This window comes from Gavia stellata, chromosome Z (genome assembly GCF_030936135.1).
Source record: "Gavia stellata isolate bGavSte3 chromosome Z, bGavSte3.hap2, whole genome shotgun sequence".
Taxonomy (NCBI): Eukaryota; Metazoa; Chordata; class Aves; order Gaviiformes; family Gaviidae; genus Gavia; species Gavia stellata.
The window spans coordinates 21,837,654-21,855,695 of NC_082637.1; the positions used below are offsets into that span (position 1 = coordinate 21,837,654).

Genomic DNA, 18,042 nt, shown 5'->3' on the forward strand with positions numbered 1-18,042 from the left:
CAGATGGCATTCCTGGCAAAACAGGCAGAAAGGGATTAATAGCCACAAAAATGCAACTAGTTTCATAATGAGATATGACAGTAAAAAGGCAGGGTCAATCCAGAATTCCAGAGAATTGTTTAATGAGAAGTACCCTAAAATGGGGTACTTGTTGCCAGACACTTGCCATATATATTTCAAATATGAATTTTGATTTGTTATTTAAAAGAGAAAAAGGAAAAATAAATAACTCTTTGTGACCCAGCTAAGTCATAGCTACAGAACTATCAATGTTGTTACAAACCAAAAGAACTTGACTGTGCCTGCAAAAACATTGCTAATTCCAAAATGCCATTGCTGTGCAGCTCCTCTTTGGGGCTGAAAGCAAGAGGCTAATAGATAACCCCAGAAGTGCAAGAGAACCTCTTTGTCAGAGTAGTGCAGTCCAGTGTTAAGGGACTGTTGCTGGTGCAGTGAAGAGAGAAGTATTAGATACGAGCAAAAGTAGGACCAGAAGGACTTGCTCAGCATCACTATTGCTTGCTTAACTATGTTTTTTTTTTTTTAATTACCAAAAGCACATCACTGTGAGAAAGAAAACCAGCAAATGTGAGGACACATACATATGTGTCTGTACCTGTTTCCTGATACATATGAATACAAAATAGTGAGCGAAAAATATATTTTTAAGTGACAGCAAATTGCTCATTTACTTAGAAGTGTAATATACTCAAACAGATACTGAATTGCTTTAGTAAATTACTTCAGTACTCCCTTATTTCACAGCTATGTTTTACAAATACCAGAGTTAGGATCAGCTGTATTGATTAGGGTCATTACTCAGAGTTCCAGTGACAGTCTGTGCAATCAACACAAATTGGTGATTAACAGGATCATTTATTTGGAAGCATCTGGAACATGAAACCATAGGGATAGTCAAAAGACGTGCAAGTGCAGTCTGTATTTTGCCTTTTATTGTTTCCATGAGTATTATTTCCCTGTAAATACTTTTTTCCATCTCCTTTCAAACCCTAATTTTTGATGATTGTGTGCATTGTGCATATGTAGTAGTAGCTTTGAAGGATGATAATTTAATGGTGGGTTTCTCAGTGGGGAGAAAATTAAAACGTACAGCCTTTTGTCTGTGTGGTGAGTTGCTAAATGACTTCCCACAGTATGACACAGCTTGTGGCATTATACGTGACATAAAAACTCTTCATTAATATGTGTCGTTACTATGTCCCACTGTGAAAAATGTGTTATATGTTGGTCTGCTCATAAGTAAACCTTGTTGTAGGAAAAGATTTTGTACTCCTGTGAATAAGAATTAAATACTGAAATGTATTTTATATTGTTTTATCATGACACAAAATACAAGGAAGCAGGTTGGAAGATCTCTCTGCCCTTAATGTCTAATGCAGTATTTGTTGTCTCTTCTCCACTGTCTGTGTAAACATCTGTTCAACTTTTCTGAGCAAAAAGCCTGGAAAAGAAGTATGCACCACAGATCAGAAAAGGAAAGAAATAGAGGGAATTTACTGTCTTAATATAAGTCTGCACACTTTCAGCCACAGTCCACCTTGCCTAGAAGTAGGTCAGGAGCTTCCATACAAGTACTCTGTCATCTGCCTCCATGACAAAAAAGCCTCCAGTGTGTGTGCAATGTCAGGGTGACGGTGTGTCAGGACCTTGCTCTGCCTAAGGCTGTTATTAGACTTACTGCCAGCTGTTTAAGTGCCAGCTGCTGTGTGCTGGCTGTGCACGTACAGGAAAACACCTGACCTGGTGGGCTTTTCTTCTGAAGTGATGGCCATCAGAGCTCAGGCACAGGAGGTACTGGGGGATAAGGGATACAGAGCATAGTACTAACTTAGAGCACAGTCTTTTTTTTTCTTTTTTTTTTCAAATGTAGTAAGTGCATAATCAGGCTCCTGCTACACTGGTCTTGGAAAGTAGTTTTAAGGTGTATTTGACAGCTGAGAAGAAAGCAGGATGCAGAGATTGTGCCAAAGATGCAAAAATGAAGGACATCTGCAACCTGATTAATACAAATTAAGTATGCCCTGCAGGCTTCTGGTCCTTCATTGTAACTCCACGTAAAGGGATATATGTAAGAATTACAGTTTGAACATGAATGTTTTTTGCTCACAATACATTCATTTGATACCATATTCAATTATCTAGTGGATTTGCATTTTAGTGTCAGAAAATAATTTTCTAACAGACACTTGGTACTCTTATTTGAAACAACACTGAACAGAAAAGGCACCAAAGCTGATTTATGAGCTATTAAGAAAATTTTTTGTATATTACATTAAAAATGGAACGTAATTCAATAAAGTACTCAGCAGAGGATTCTGGATGGGAAGGCACTTCCATGTGCAAGGTAAGAACAGATAGAAATGGTTGATTAGAAAGAAAGAAAGAAAATTCTGATTGACGAATCTCTGTGATGCCTACCCCCCATCCTAGGTACCACAAAGAATTACAGAGTTATCAGTGCCATGTCACTTCTTTGCACTGTGCATTGTGTTAAATGCAGACCCAGAGTAGACATTACTGAGCAAGCATATACTTCCTCATTACAATTATGATAATGGATTATCATTAAGATACTTACATAGGAACAAACGTCATAAACACACAGAGAATATCAGCTCTTACCTCTTTAGCTGTTCTCTCTTTTTTTTTTTTGAGCCACTAGACTTTTTTCAAAATGGTATGTCATATTTCCTTACATAGTGTTATAAAAATGTATATATTAAAGATTAGCTCAGTTTTACCATCCAAAAGAACTGGATTTATTTTGATTATCTTTATAACTTGTCAAAACTGAAATGTGGCACACGGTTTTCTAAAATGAAGTTATGGCCTCAGAAACTTGTAGTGGAGTCTTATGTTAAGGTAGCTTTTGTCGTTTGTTCACTGGCAAAGCTAAATTTGTTTTCCTTAAAGTAGACGCAATTCCTACCAGAGCAATGAAAACCTGTGATGCTCTGGGTAATGTGTATTTTGACTAGCCTTCTGGCTGAAAATAAGCCAGAAATTTGTTAGTGTCACACCTGTCATGCAGCTTCGGCATCATCAATTTATCTTCCTCCAAGGGAATGTTAGATGTGTAGCCTTTCATTGCATGGTGTGCACTCTTTGGCTCTGCACAAGGAAGATAAAGCCTGTCAGAAGGAATTGGTGAGTCTTTGGCATTCTTCTGGTTTCTTCAATATTAACTTATTTCACAATCATAAGGCATTTTTCAATTCATTTGCCCTTCTATCCAAACAGAAAACGTAATACTGTATACACAATAACTGACACATCAAATACAGCCAGTCCTGGCCAATATTCATATATCCCGGTCTATTGCAAGAGTAAAGGTGTTGGTATATCCCGTTTTTGCTATTACATCCACTTCTCCCCAGATCCCTTTCCTTTGCTGCTTTGTGATACTGAGGATGAAAGTAATTTATTTTGTTAACTTTTTTCCTTTCTTTGCCCCCCTCCATCCATGTTCAATATTCCTGTGCTGCTGGGACATCTTAGTCTATTCTCTATAATATGTTAATAAGCACTTGCAGTCAGCAGGTGCTTGTACTATCACTGAAAATAATCATCGCAAATTCAGTATATGTCATCTATTCTGAATAGAAGTGGAGATGCTAGGACATCCACTAGATTTAAAATCCTCGATGAGAAGGATTGAGGTGCAATTTCACCATTCCTGTCACAGGTTCATCTACCTCAGCTTTCTGTTTTGATAATTATTTCCTTCATTGATTGCTTTTCTTGGTTTTCACTAATTGCTTCAATAATTATAAAGGGGTTCATGAATGCAAGAGGTGAAAGAATTTGTATTAGCCATATTTATTGAGCTTCTATGGCCCTCAGCTGGAGCATGCCAGAATGATGAAATGAGTAGCAATAGTTTGAGTTTAAAACTTGCAAATATCCAGATCTTCCTCATCAGTAAGGGAGGAAAGATTCTGAGCAGTTTCTCAAAGCTAATTCTGTTTCTTGGGGCTGTGTATGCTCCCAGCTGCTCATCAGTTCAATGAAAATCTGGCAAATGTTAGGATCTTCTTTTTATTATTACTGATGTTATTATAAATTATTTCTAGTATATTCCTACTATGCCAGTAACCATGGCCACAGAATTCTAGTATTCAAGTACCCCAGGACTCTTCTGTCGTTTTTTTTCTCAGAGTGCTTCAAATTTTTAACCTCAGCACTGTCTTCAAAATGCCAATCAGAAAGCTGAGTTGGGGCTTTTGGTTGGTAGGTTTATACATTTTGGATAGCTCATCTCCCACTAACAGTGGATTATTTACTGGAGAACAGATGGAAAGCCTAAGGCCACCTCTCTCCCTGCCCTCCCTGCGGCAGGGTCTGAGCGCCAAGTGCAGAGCAGCTGGTACAGAGCCAGCTTCCAAATGGCCATCAAGATTGAGCATTGCAATCATTTAACGTGCTGTGTAGAATAATCCTACATAGGCCCCATCTCCATCATATCCCCAAGATGAGTGGGATAGAGAAAGGAGATGGGAAAACTCCAAGATACAGGGGCATTCCTAAGGCACATAACCTATCAGGATTGCTGGGAATAATAAGGGTTTAGGAGACATAAAGGAGGGCATGGGGAAAGGAATGGAGCGTATGATACACACTGAAGTACAGAAGACACTTGGTAGTTTGAGGGAGATCTGACTCACCCTGTGGAAAAGACGGCTTGAATGGGGAGAGTGCCAGAGCTCCTCACAGAGAAGGAGAATGGGAAAGGCCTCCTGACATGATCCCATCCCCTGAAATGATGGGAATGGCAGACCTTCCCCTTACCATGCCAGCCTATGTCAGGGGTTTGAGAGGGCTGTGCCATACCTTCCCACATCATAGGATGGGGACTGGGGGAAGGGAGGAAAGATACCCTCCATTGCCTCAATTACAGAAGGAAAATTATGTGTCCTGAAAATGCTGGAAAGCAATCCTTCCTGCTCAGAGGTAGCCAGGCATTTGGCATGCCCACTTGCAAATAAAGGGAGGAAGTTCACCTGAGGCACTGAATGCTTTTGGACACACCTCCAAACTCATAGCTGCTTCTCTGACACTCCCCCTCACCAAATACTTAAATAAACTGAGGAAATTTTAGAATAGATAACCTGGACTCCACCCCAGATCCCATCACTACACTGTGACCCCTGATAGTTCAGCTAATGGGCTCTGGAGGCACTATGCTACAACAGAGATGGGAGAATTTTAAGGATCAATCGGAGAACTCAACGTAATAGTAACATCAAAAAATAATAATAAGGTTTCAGTAGAGATTTTGTTAATTTGGTTTTGGGTTGTGGTTTTTGTTGCTTTGGGGTTTTTTTATTTGTTTTCCTGGCAAGATGATGCACTCCAGTTAATTGCATACTCCTTTCTGAAACCAGAGTATCAGAAGTAAAACATGTTCCTTGAATTCGCTGGAATAAACATTATACATGGGACCGTCTGGACCATTTTGATTAGGGTGCTTCCCTGCTGTCAGTGCATGTGACTGACTACGTCATTCATCTAAAAAGCCCATAGAAACCAGCCCCTCTAGGGACGGCAGGCATCCTTGGGTGACTCTAGGTCCAAACAGTGGTGCATAGGTTGTGGCTGTCTCTAGAAGTTCGTATTCCTGATGTATTTACTATATGGGCATATCTCTATTGAATATATTTGTTTGCTATCCTTGCTGTCTGTGGGTGAGAATATACTAGACACTATTGCAGGTTAGATTAGTCTTTGTTCTGGACATATATGAATTAGTAAAAAGTGATACTTCGGACATATATTCAGAGTGAGCCTTAACGTATGCCAATCAGTGGGTGCAACCTGAAATGTATCGAGTACAACAAGTAGCCGGTCTGACTTCTGTAGCAGTTTCTCCAGGGTACAATGCAGTGTTACCCAGGCGTAGCCGAGTTACGTCTGAACTCTTAAGGGAAAATATATGATGCTGTATCTGACAGCTCGACAGAGGCAAGGCTGCTGCAGCTTCATGCCCCAGGTCCAACCAGTAGTTCAAGGTGTATTCCCAGCAGGCACGTGCATACAAAACACACATGTACAACACATATCTATGTATATACATACATGGCCAGCCACACAGATCACAGACAGACACACAGAGCACTCCCACAAACACCAACAGCGCCAACAGCTTCAACCTGCTCCCTTCACTTGCAGAGCAACATAGAGATCCACTAGTGAGAATATATATCGATGTAGACATATATACTGCATGGGTCCCTCCATCAGCGGGGCTCATACACTTATTCTGCCCAGTAGCTGCTCCTGGATCCCAGTCTCCCCAGTTGCTGGCACCGGATGTACAAGCCTCCGGTGTTGACCTGTGGTGATGGGTTTCATGCCTGGACAGTGGGGCTGAGGCTCTCCTGGGACAGCCCTGGGAGGTGCCTGGATGTGGTGTCCCTTCTTCTGAGTCCTTAATTTGGGTCGTCACCTTCCATTGTGCCCCTGTGCTCCTCTGCGCTTGTGGACATGGGCCTTTGACAGACTGATGGCTCCTGTGATAGGCCTGGGAGCAGCCAGGGCCAGGATACTATTTGGGCTCTCCCACCTGCTATTGTCTCTCTGTGCTCCTTCGAGGATGTGTGGATGAGCTTTTGTCACATAATTTAATGTGAACAAGCTAGTTTGCACAACAGTAATATCACAGCAGTGCTCCCATATTGCTCTGTGTTAGCTACCTTGGCTTCCAGCATCTCAGCTACCTCAGCCAGCTGGGGCTGCGTATTTCTGAACCCCACTCCATCATGCTGTGCAATACTCCTTGTAAGCGTCCCACATGAGCACACACAGACAGCCCACCATTGTTGCCTGGGCAATTACTTGAAGCTCTTGCATGTTCAGAGGTGCAAGGTCACACTGCTGCATGAAGGTTAGTCTCCTGCTTCTTTGAAATTTTTGTTCTTTTGTGGTTGGTCTCAGTCTTCCTGCTAGAACAAAGTTCTTTATTAAGCTGATTCTTTTATAGACCTCAAGCAGAGTCTTATCTGAGAATAGATGTAGTCCTTTAAGCTTGTACCTGATCTTTTCCCAAAAGATAGTGTGCTGCAGCATAGACCTTTTACCTACTCCTTCCTCTCTGTCATGAAGGTGCATTTCACTATGCTTGGTTATAACCAGAACTGACATTTAATTTTTTTGGCAGGCTTGGAGGGGGGTAGTGCATGATAATAGCGTCTTTGGTCTTAATAATCATGTATTCACCATTTTAAGCATTGTAATATTCACTCTGAAACCTGTGTGCTCATGAGAGATGAGGTAACAGTGGATAGCTTTGCCTAGGCAACACAGGTTTTATTCTCTTCTTCAGTAAATGATAGTGTTAGAAGTGGCAGCAATACAAAATCTCATTATATGCTTTCGAACTAAAAAGCAATATTTTCAGAACAATATTTTGTGAACTAAAAAGTATTACAAGGAATTTCCTAGGAGCAGAACTAGGTAGCACAGCAATACTGAAGCAGTGTGCATACGGACTTATGCCAGTGTGAACTGTTTAACTTTGCCCTTCCTTTACGATTCATTTCAAACAAAGTAGGATTTTTGTGTTCAAAACATAAAACTGTGTTTTGAAAATTTTTTTCACATAGTATTTCAGTCCATCAAACAAAGGCAAAAAGCCTCCATATTATCTTTGACAGTCTTCTGTCATAATAGTACAAAACACTTTTGGAGATTTATGGATGTAACTTTACAGTACTTTGAATCAGTAGTGGAAAATACAGCACTGTTTCAAGATGATCGAATAGCATTGCTTTAGTTAGCATTCAGCAAGTGCTCTTTTCTGACAAGGAATATGGCAGAATTGCAGTACAGGGAGAACAAGTCTTGCATTGATCACTGAAAGTAATGGATCATTGAACTCATGCATTAATCTGACCCTCTGGTGTCTATACATTATAAAAATTCAAGCATGTTGCAGATTGCCTGCCTACCATACAACTAGAATGTGAAAGATTTACAGGGTAAATTACTATTGACACACATCAGGTCACTGAGACTGAACAAGAATTGCTGTATTCAGCTTAGTGCAAACATCAGCTTTGCCTCTTCATGACTTCACTCTTCCTGAGGCTAAAGTTGTTTACACGGACAATGGTTTGTGTTTTGGATTAATCAGAAGCCTCAGTCATTTGAAAGGTCATATATGCAAGGAACAGCAAAATCTCTTTTTTAAATGACCTGTGTGTTGGCTTTTGTGGAGAATTGTGGGAATCAAAATCTATAGAAGCCATTAGTGGAAATGTATATCTAAAAGAAAACATAACAGTGATAAGCCTATTATGTTCTTTGAATCCAAGCTCCTACTGATGTGGGGTTGGGTGGGGATACATTTGACTGATTTTCACAGTCAGTCAGTTGTATTTTTGCACTACAGAGTCTTTTGCAAAACGTAAGTCTTTGGAATTGTTATCAAGGACAAGATCTCTTCTCTCATTGCTTAAAAAATTCTTTATAACTAGAAGATGGGATGTAAGCAAACCAGATAAAAAAGTCTAAGAATAAAGTAAATTGCTTTGGTAATGAGAAGCCTTTGAATGCACAGGTTCATAGTTCATAGGATGAAAAATCATGTCTGGCTGCAGTAAAATGAAGAGGGTTACATTCTTAAGCAAAGGAACTCATGTAAGGCTCTGGAGCGAATTACGGTATTTCTCCAGGTTGTACTTCTTCATTCATCAATTTCTTATATTTCACCTCTACAGAATATGCAAGTAATTCCTTCTGTAAAGCTTAATATTTTTACTGTATACTTCATTTTTCTTTGGAAACATCTTCAATTTCCTGCTGACATAAGGGGAACAAATTGACCCCCAACTCATAACCGTTCAAAGCTAAGCTCTTTTAGAGTCCTTAATGGACTAACATCCTCTGACGTTTGAGCTACTAGTATTTGCAAAGTTGCTATGGTGACAAATGTAGGTCTGGTTAAAAAAAAATAAAAAAATTCTATGTTGCTTAACCGCAAATTCCAGAAGAACTCAGCATGGTTCCAAAAGAACATTTCTGCCAAAATGAGTGCACAGTGCCCTCTTTTTCTGAGCAGTTGTATCTTTAGAAAAATGTAAGCATACAGGGAAGTCTGACCTCTGCTTTGGCCACAGTACCTTATGATCGCTTACTCAAGTTACTATAAAACAGATTTAAAATAGCACAGTGTCCATTTCTTGAAGGAAAGATGAGGGCAGGCCCAAGGGAACAATCTGTAGCACAAAATGCCTGGGGCTTGCTTCAGCTTCATTTTGGTCATTCTGATGAAGTAAAACAACCCTAAAGGCAGTAAAGGCAGTGTGGTCCTTCCCCTTAAATTCCTCTGCCCGGCACTGCAAACCCATCAAACATGGCTCAAGGGTGCTTTGACTCATGTAGGGAGGTCTGGGCCTGTGGGCAATGGCACTGGACCCAGCAGTTACAAAGATAGCTGTGGCAGTTTTTGCCCATGACCATCCCTCTGGTCTTGCAATAAGCAAAGGCAGCTGTGGAGATTTGATCCATTTTCTGTCTTTCACTAGAAATGGGTGTCGGACTACATCATGATCTTTTTTGTGCATGAAACATTTTGCAGATCTGAATATGTAGAGATAACAGCTGCGTTATGAGAAGGGGTCACTACTGAACTTAGCAATCACACAGACCAGCTTCCAAAACACTTCAGTGACAGATTTTTGAAGCTGTTTCATCTTTTCTTACAGAGACCTAGGGCCCTGATACACAACAGGATTCCCTTCCAGGGTGCGCTCTCCTAAATGTGTAGTTAAGCAGGTTGGTTTCTATTCCAGTGCAGTTTTCCTAAGCACCCTGTATTGTTCAAGGAGAGAGAGAGAGAGAGAGAGAGGGATGGTCTACATCTTTTTCTCTCTCCATTGATTGTATGGGGGCAGAAGAGATATTAATATCCTACCAAGCATTGACTCAGAGCCTAAAGCCAGACATAGTCACAAGTCCAAGGCAAAGGGCAAATGCTTCAAGTAAGCTTGCTGCACCCTGCATTACCTTCAAGGGCAGGTACTGCTCTCAGTTAGAAGGTGGTAGCCAGCAGCATCACTACTGGCTGAGCGTGGAGCCAGGACGTGGAGCTTTCCCTTCTACAGAGCAGGTCTGAGTAACAGCATGTATTGGGTTTGTGTGGCAGCGTTTTGGTAGCAGGGGGGCTACAGGGGTGGCTTCTGTGAGAAGCTGCTAGAAACTTCCCCTATGTCTGATAGAGCCAATGCCAGACGGCTCCAAGACAGACCTGCCACTGGCCAAGGCCGAGCCCATCAGCAACAGTGGTAGCGCCTCTGTGATAACATATTCAAGAAGGGGGGGAAAAACTGGGAAAAAGCAGCCAGGGAAGAGAGGAGTGAGATATGTGAAAGAAACAACTCTGCAGACACCAAGGTCAGTGAAGAAAGAGGGGGAGGAGGTGCTCCAGGCGCCGGAGCAGAGGTTCCCCTGCAGCCCGTGGTGAAGACCATGGTGAGGCAGGTTGTCCCCCTGCAGCCCATGGAGGTCCACAGTGGAGCAGATATCCACCTGCAGCCCATGGAGGACCCCACGCTGGAGCAGGTGAATGCTCGAAGGAGGCTGTAATCCTGTGGGAAGCCCATGCTGGAGCAGGCTCCTGGCAGGACCTGTGGAGCCGTGGAGAGAGGAGCCCATGCTGGAGCAGGTTTGCTGGCAGGAGTTGTGACCCCGCGGGGGACCCACACTGGAGCAGTCTGTTCCTGAAGGACTGCACCCCATCAAAAGGACCCACGCTGGAACAGTTCGTGGAGAACTGTAGCCCGTGGGAAGGACCCACATTGGAGAAGTTTGTGGAGAACTGTCTCCCATGGGAGGGACTCCATGCTGGAGCAGGGGAAGAGTGTGAGGAGGAAGGAGCGGCAGAAACAACGTGTGGTGGACTGACGGCAACCCCCATTCCCCGTCCCCCTGTGCCACTCATGGGGGAAGAGGTAGAGAAAATCAGGAGTGAAGTTGAGACCGGGAAGAAGGGAAGGGTGGGGGGAAGGTGTTGGTTTTTTTAAGATTTGGTTTTATTTCTCATTATCCTACTCTGATTTTGATTGGTAATAAATTAAACTAATTTCCCCAAGTCAAGTCTATTTTGCCCATGATGGTAATTGGTGAGTGATCTCCATATGTCCTTATCTCGACCTATGAGCCTCTCCTCATATTTTCTGTCTCCTGTCCAGCTGAGGACGGGGAGTGAGTGAGCGGCTGTGTGGTGATTAGTCCTGCTGGGACTAAACCACGACACAGCAGAATGGTGGTAGTCAGCAACTGAGAGGTGCTACAAGTGTGCTCCTAAGTTGCCCATTAGCTGCATCGCATTCAAATTGCAGGAGAGCTTTGTAGGGTAAGCTGTTTTACCACCAGCACTCAAGGTCCCATAGTGTTTCAAGGCCTCAGATACTCCAGTTCAGCTGTAGTCTTGGTTAGGGCTTGTATAATTTAAATGGAAGGTAATTCAGAGTTCAAACTCAGCCCCTGTCCATAGCTTAATGCACAATATAAATGCTGCTGTCGTCCTGATAGGTCAAAGACCTATAGTGGAATGTGCTGGAGAGAAACAACAGAAGGAAGACAGAATGGCTTCGAAGTTTTGCTGATAAATTTAGATCTTGATTTTAAAAGGTGAAAGATAAGAAATTAATAAGCTGTTGATTTTGTTTCAAAGCTCTGGCTTTAGATTATAAGGTTTGCATTAAAATCTGAAAATTCTTTTTTTAATTGTGTGGGAGAAAGTGTCACTGGCTTCTTTCTAAAAATATAGGAAGAATGTTGATGACAGGAGAAAATACTGAAAGACTGTCTTGTTTTAACATGCAAAAGTAAAACCTGTGTTGATATTATTCCTGTAATAGTAATTCCTGACAGATAATCCTTAGCTTATTTGAAATTCAGAATTAAACAGAATCATGTTACCCTAGATGTCAAAATCAGTATTGGTTTTTTTGTCTTGTTACAGTTCTGTTTGAAATTGATTTAAGGGGAATTTGCTTTGACTTCTCTCTCTCTCTCTCTGTGTCTCTCTTTTAAGGTCAACTCAAATCAAAACATACTCTTGGGATAATGCCCAGGTTATTTTGGTCGGTAACAAATGTGACATGGAGGATGAACGGGTAATCTTCACTGAGAGAGGCAAACATTTAGCAGAGCAGCTTGGTAAGAAAAGAAATGACAAAAGCTTTATGATTGCTTGTGAGAATGCACACATAATGTCATTAATTGCTACAGTACTTGTAATGAAAAGTTTGTGATACTTTTGCTGTAAAGGAATAGTCATACACTGCCTCCCTTCTGTTTCTGCTGGCTGAGGTCTGAACTGTCCTTGTTGATATCACTAATACTGTAACATCATTAGAACGGACGTGTCCAGGAATGACCTTATGTGGAGCTGTGACATGTCTGCCATCTAAAAGTGTCCACAAGACCAGTGCTGGTTCAGAGGCTGACTTAGACTGAAGACATATCTGATAAAAAGTTCCTTATGCTGCTCCTTAGAAAGGAAGTACTTTATGGCCTTTGTGCTAAGGAGGAAGATTAGGCGTGTCTCTGTATATATACAATATGTTTAGATAGTTATAGCTATAGGCAGATACGTCCTAGCCAGGGAAAAATTTAAAAAAACACCAACAAACCAACAAAAAAAACCAGGAGAGGAGAGATTGAAGAAACAGCTTACTCAAAATATGAACTAGACCTTTTTGCAAGTTGAGAACATTTGGGTTATAATTTCCAATACCAATAATCCAAAACAGAAAGACGCCAATATCCTATTCCCACTGCTAACAGTTCACCTACTGCACATTTACACAGGTGTAGATGACATGAACCTACGTTTCGTAAAGACTCCCTCTAGGAAGCAAATGTTGTCCACACAGAAAATTACAGAGCTGTGAACATCTCTGTTCTTTCTGTTTCTGCCCAGCAGGGATATCCTTTCATTCCATTACATGTTTTTGACGTGACACTGGCCAAACCATAATCGAAAATCTCCAGAGTATCATCAAAATACTACTACCCGGCCTGTTTTTTCCTTAAAATTTGCTGATCCCTGCAGACCATGCTCAGCAGGTGTGCCAGTCAAACCCTGGCATCATTGGAGATCAATTTCTGTGCTGTACTGGGCCTGGGTTTGTTATTATTTATAAAACTGACTGTGGTAAATGCTCAGTCTGGTGAACATGTGTGTAACGAAGATCTCCTTGTCGCTATTCCTATATAGGTGTTTAGGGGAAAGGGTGTTATAAGAGTAACTGCATGGGAAACAGAGAGAGATGGTGGCATTTCACAGTATACTACATGTGCTGGATCTAATCCCATGCTGGTGGTTCTTAATTTATGTATAATCATAGCTTGCTGACCTTATTTTTTAAAATAATTTTTCTAGTTGTACAATTGCTTGTCCTGGTAAATAATTTTATCAGAATAACATACCTACCAATCGCATCTGTCTAAAAAAGCATTACATATGTGTAAAAGCATACCTCAAAAGTATACATTAAAAATGACCATAAAATAGTCCTTGAAAGGTGACAGATGACCAGCAGGTTATGTCCAGAAAAATTGCCAACATTTGTGAAGAACTGAGTTTCTAAAACTGTTTGCAGCAAAACCAAAATGGTGACAATTACACCTACTTTAACAGAGGATATTTTTCTTTGCAGAAATACCTGTCACATTAGACATATTTCTATTAGCTGTTCTTCCCTCTGTAAGCATTTCTAATATTTATTCATTTTAATAGGCGCTAGGAAAGTGTATTTAATGGAAAAAGAAATCAAAAAAATGTAACTGTATACTTTTATCCCAAATTTAGACCAGGCACTAAAATGTCTGGTAATAAACATAAATTTTCAATGTAGAGTTTGAAGCTATCTTTTTTTAACTCACATAATTACTTTAAATTTCTATTCCTCAAACAATTTTCCTATAGAAAGATTAATGCAGTGAGTTCACAAGGAATCCCCAAGGTCATGAATTTAGCAAGATGAGAAGGAGCTTGCATCTTGTACAGTCAAGAATCCTCAGCTGTAATAATGAATGCTTGGGAACAAAAAAAGAGTAATGAGATAGATATCAAAACTCATGTTTCAGGCTTTAAAGCAAACTCTAACTCCTGGGATTTAGAATTCAATTTTTATGGAAGCAGATTATCCTCTATTGCCATCTTTATCTATTCCGGGACTTTCCTTTCTCTGATATACGTCCTGTGGCTATCTCAAGGGCAGATTATTTTGTTGGATAAATTGTGGCTCTGATCCAGTATGTCATCTACTGCACTCAGACTGCACACACAAATGTTTATATGTTTCCTGTACAGCTGCAATAATTTCTTAAATCTGCTCAGAAATTGTGGGAGTTGGTGTCAGGAAAAGCAGAATGAGTTTCCCTGAGTTTTAGTAAGTGCTCTGGCCATGTTGGCCAGTTTGAAGGTCACGTGTTGTGTCAAACACTTGGGACTGTCTCTTCTTCCTTTGCCAGCGAGTTGATAACATCTCTTGTGGGCAAGTTTTAAAAATAATGAGATAGACTTTTGTGTCCAGAGAGACATTTTAAGATTGTGGGCTCTTTGAATGCCATGGTCTGCAACACTGATTGCAGCCACAATTACAAGCAAGCATAATGCATGAACGCTGTACAAATAACATGTTGTAAAAAACTATGTTCTCAAGTGTGGTTTTATTTTCAGCCCTGGTTTATTTGAAGTCACTGAGAAAATTTATACATGTACATTTCGGGCTGGGTTTTCAAAAGGTCAAAAAGAGCACCGGGCATTTAACCCTCCGGGAAACACAGCATCCTGTTGAGAACAACATTATTGGAAAACTGTCCCTCTTTTGTGGCTGCTGACCTCTTTGAAAAGTGTGGCTTTCATTTTTATCAACAAGGTGTAATCATTCCTTTTAATCTCAGTGCTGGTTTATTTCTCAAGTGTAACCTGAACAAGTGGTTTAGATCAACCAGCAACAGGCCTTGTTACCTGCAAAGGTCTGGCTAAACTAGTCAAGTATCCTGTAGTAGCTCCAAGTACCTCTCTCATAACACTAATGGAAGTTCACAAAAGAGAGAAGGAATGGTTAAGAAAACCAGATCTGACCTTGAAGGGAAATTAGCAGAATGTTTATGAAGACAGAATTTGTCTCATTCCCATTTCAGATTTTTTTAACTTTTGTTGTTAATGACATAGGGCATGACACTGGCAATACCACCACAGATACCAATACCACCATGGGTGCAAGCAGCGTACTACATTACCTACGGTAATGGCCAGAACTAGGTGTCTTGTGAAAGGTATAAAAGGGCAAACATACAGTGATACTTTCCCTGACTGTAGTAAATTATAGTCATGGGTCTCATGAACCAAAGGCAGTATCTTTATATTCAATAGCCCTTTCATTATTTTTTTCCATGGACTTGTCCAGTGATGTCTTTGAAACCACGTAAAATCTTACCATCCATAACATCCTTTAAATATGCACAGTTTATCCAAGTTATCCACTTCTGCTTTGAACTGGCCACTTGCTAGTTTTATTTGATGTTTCTTCACTTTTACATTCTGAGATACAGTGAACAATTGTTTGCTGTTACCTGCTGTGTAACACCGTTGGTGTTTCACACCCCTCCTTTTTCTCCAGGCTGAAATTCCCAGACTATTTCGTCATTCCAGACACAAAGACCATCTCACAGCTTAGCCACATTGTCACCCTGTTCAGTACTTTTTGTAACTGGTACAGCCTTTTTTCAGAAATTAGTTCATGGTTGTTTAACATAATAGCATCATTAATAGAGTAATGTTAGAATGCGGTGAAAGAAGACAGGATCAAATAAATTCAGCTGAGTCATGTAAATTTACCTCACAGAGATATACTGAGAAAATATAGAAACATGACAAACCAAACAGTAGAGAACTAATTAATGTAATGTTAATATTGACATGGGAATCACACCAAACACATTTAAACAAGTTTATTCACTAATCACTGCAAAAAAAAGGGTGTGGAACATAATGCTTATGCTATTTTTTCTCTTCATCAATGTTTGCTCTGAGCACTACATAACATTGGCTCTTGAGTGAAATCCCAATATATTCAGCACTTAAATGCTTTAAAGCATTTTAGTAAAAAAGGCTTGGAACTTCTTGCAAGGAAAATGCATGCACACTTGCCAGCTACATCACTCACACAGCTTTTCTGACATATTCATCTCATGCATCTCAGCTGAGTTCAAAGCTTCATACATTCGTAAAAGTTTGGTGTCACTTGTCAGAACAGAAATAAAAAGAGTGACTCACAGATGGCATGAATTTCTTGGTTCCTTATGTGTGGTCTGTATGATATATTGTGATCTACATTCTAGGAAAGGATTAGCAGGCAGAGGTGTGCACAGAGCTTTGAATAGACTCTGAGTAACTGCAAACCCAAAGGGACAGTTGCATATGTAGTTTGACATATAGTTTCTCCATTTATTTATGACATTTTGCTGTGCATGTAAATTAGGTACATAATTTTGTATGTGTTCTTTGGTTGCTCATGTGCTTCTGTACAACTCCTATTTGCTATGTGTGTGCTACAAATTACTTCAACACTCATTAGTTTTTGATTGCAAGTACTGCCATTACAGAGTATATTATATCTTTAAGCCCAGGGCCCCTAAGGTTGCTGCAAAAGTACAATCCTGCCATAGGTCCAAACCATGCCTATTGTGCTCATACTGCACCAGGTGCTGGGCGAGTACTGCAAGATCAGCCCCAAAGGTCTGACCACCTTTCCTGTAAGGTCGTTTTTCCTATCCCACCTTTTTGGCTCAGGTTGGTTAAGGCCCTGGGAAACGGAGCTGTTGTATCATAGAAATGTTGTCTGGAAGGGACCTCTGGCGATCATTTAGTGTGATGTCCTGCTAAAATCTACCTCTGGCTTTATGTTCTGTCCAGCAGTTTTCAGGCCAGTGCCCTTCCCACCAGATTTTTCTTAACTCTCTGCCAGGTGGGGTCACCCGTGGCTGGGGGCATCCAGCACGCCTGAGCATGCCTTAGGGTGCAGTCACTTGTTTTCTAAATGTATCCTGGCACGCTGTCTCTCCCAGAGGCCACCAACCAACAGCAGAAGACAAAATGAAACAGGACCTTTCTGGGTGAGCTCTCACATTGCTTTCTGCAAGAGCCAGCAGAAGCCAGCCCTCATGCTGCATTCAGGGGACTGCAAAGGGCTCTGAATACTGCGTGCCCCAGCATCAGCAGTGCCCAGGGCTTCAGTGCGCCTCCACAGCTTGTCACTCAGAGAGGTAGCAATTTTACCCTTCAGGTTTTAACACATACCTTATTTTGCATATTTTGAGGTGGTTTTCCCCTCTCCATCCTTTCTCGTCTCATCTCTTTTGGGCCATTTCTTCCTTAAAGTCTTTATTTTCAGCTTTTTCTTTCTTTCCTTCTCTTGATTCCCAGTGCTTTGAAAGTAAATGCCACAAAAAATTAGAAGAAAATTTCACACTTCAAAACAAAATCAGCCTGCCTTGCCTATTTTGTTTTCATCTTGTTCTTGGCTCAGGCATGTATGTACATAATGCTCATGCTGGGGAGATGCCAGAGACCCAATTCAGGTTGATTAGCTGTCTTCAAATTAAACCCATTTAGCACCCCAGCAAGCCTGAAAGTGGAGCATTTGTCAGTGCCCTGTGCTTATACAGGGTGCAATTCAGCATCCAGCGCTTCTGTGTGATCTGACCAGTCCTGCTGCTGAGATGGGGCAGGAACATGACCGGTTCCTGAATCCCACAAGGGCTGGGGCGCAAGAAAGCAGCTCCCTGGCGTCAGGACTGGAGTGAACCTTCAGTTGCCTTGGGGTACGAGCCCTAGGGGAGTAATGTGTACATTAGGCATCTGTGGGTACACTGAGGATATTAGGCATCTGTGAGTTTAGGCAGCAACTGAAGAGGCATTTTTAGGGCTGTAATTTTGGCATCTAAAATGGGAATCAAGTGCAACCTGGCACCTCAGCACACAGCTTGCTAGAACAGCAAGTT

General features: G+C 41.1%; 1 protein-coding gene across 1 annotated transcript in view; it reads left to right on the forward strand.

Moving 5' to 3' along the window:
* Positions 1-18,042, forward strand: part of RAB3C (RAB3C, member RAS oncogene family) — a 132,572-nt gene that overhangs the window by 108,757 nt on the left and 5,773 nt on the right. Inside the window, exon 4 of the mRNA XM_059833988.1 lies at positions 12,059-12,183. Within this exon, the coding sequence (XP_059689971.1) occupies positions 12,059-12,183 (125 nt within the window). The remainder of the gene's footprint in view (positions 1-12,058; positions 12,184-18,042) is intronic.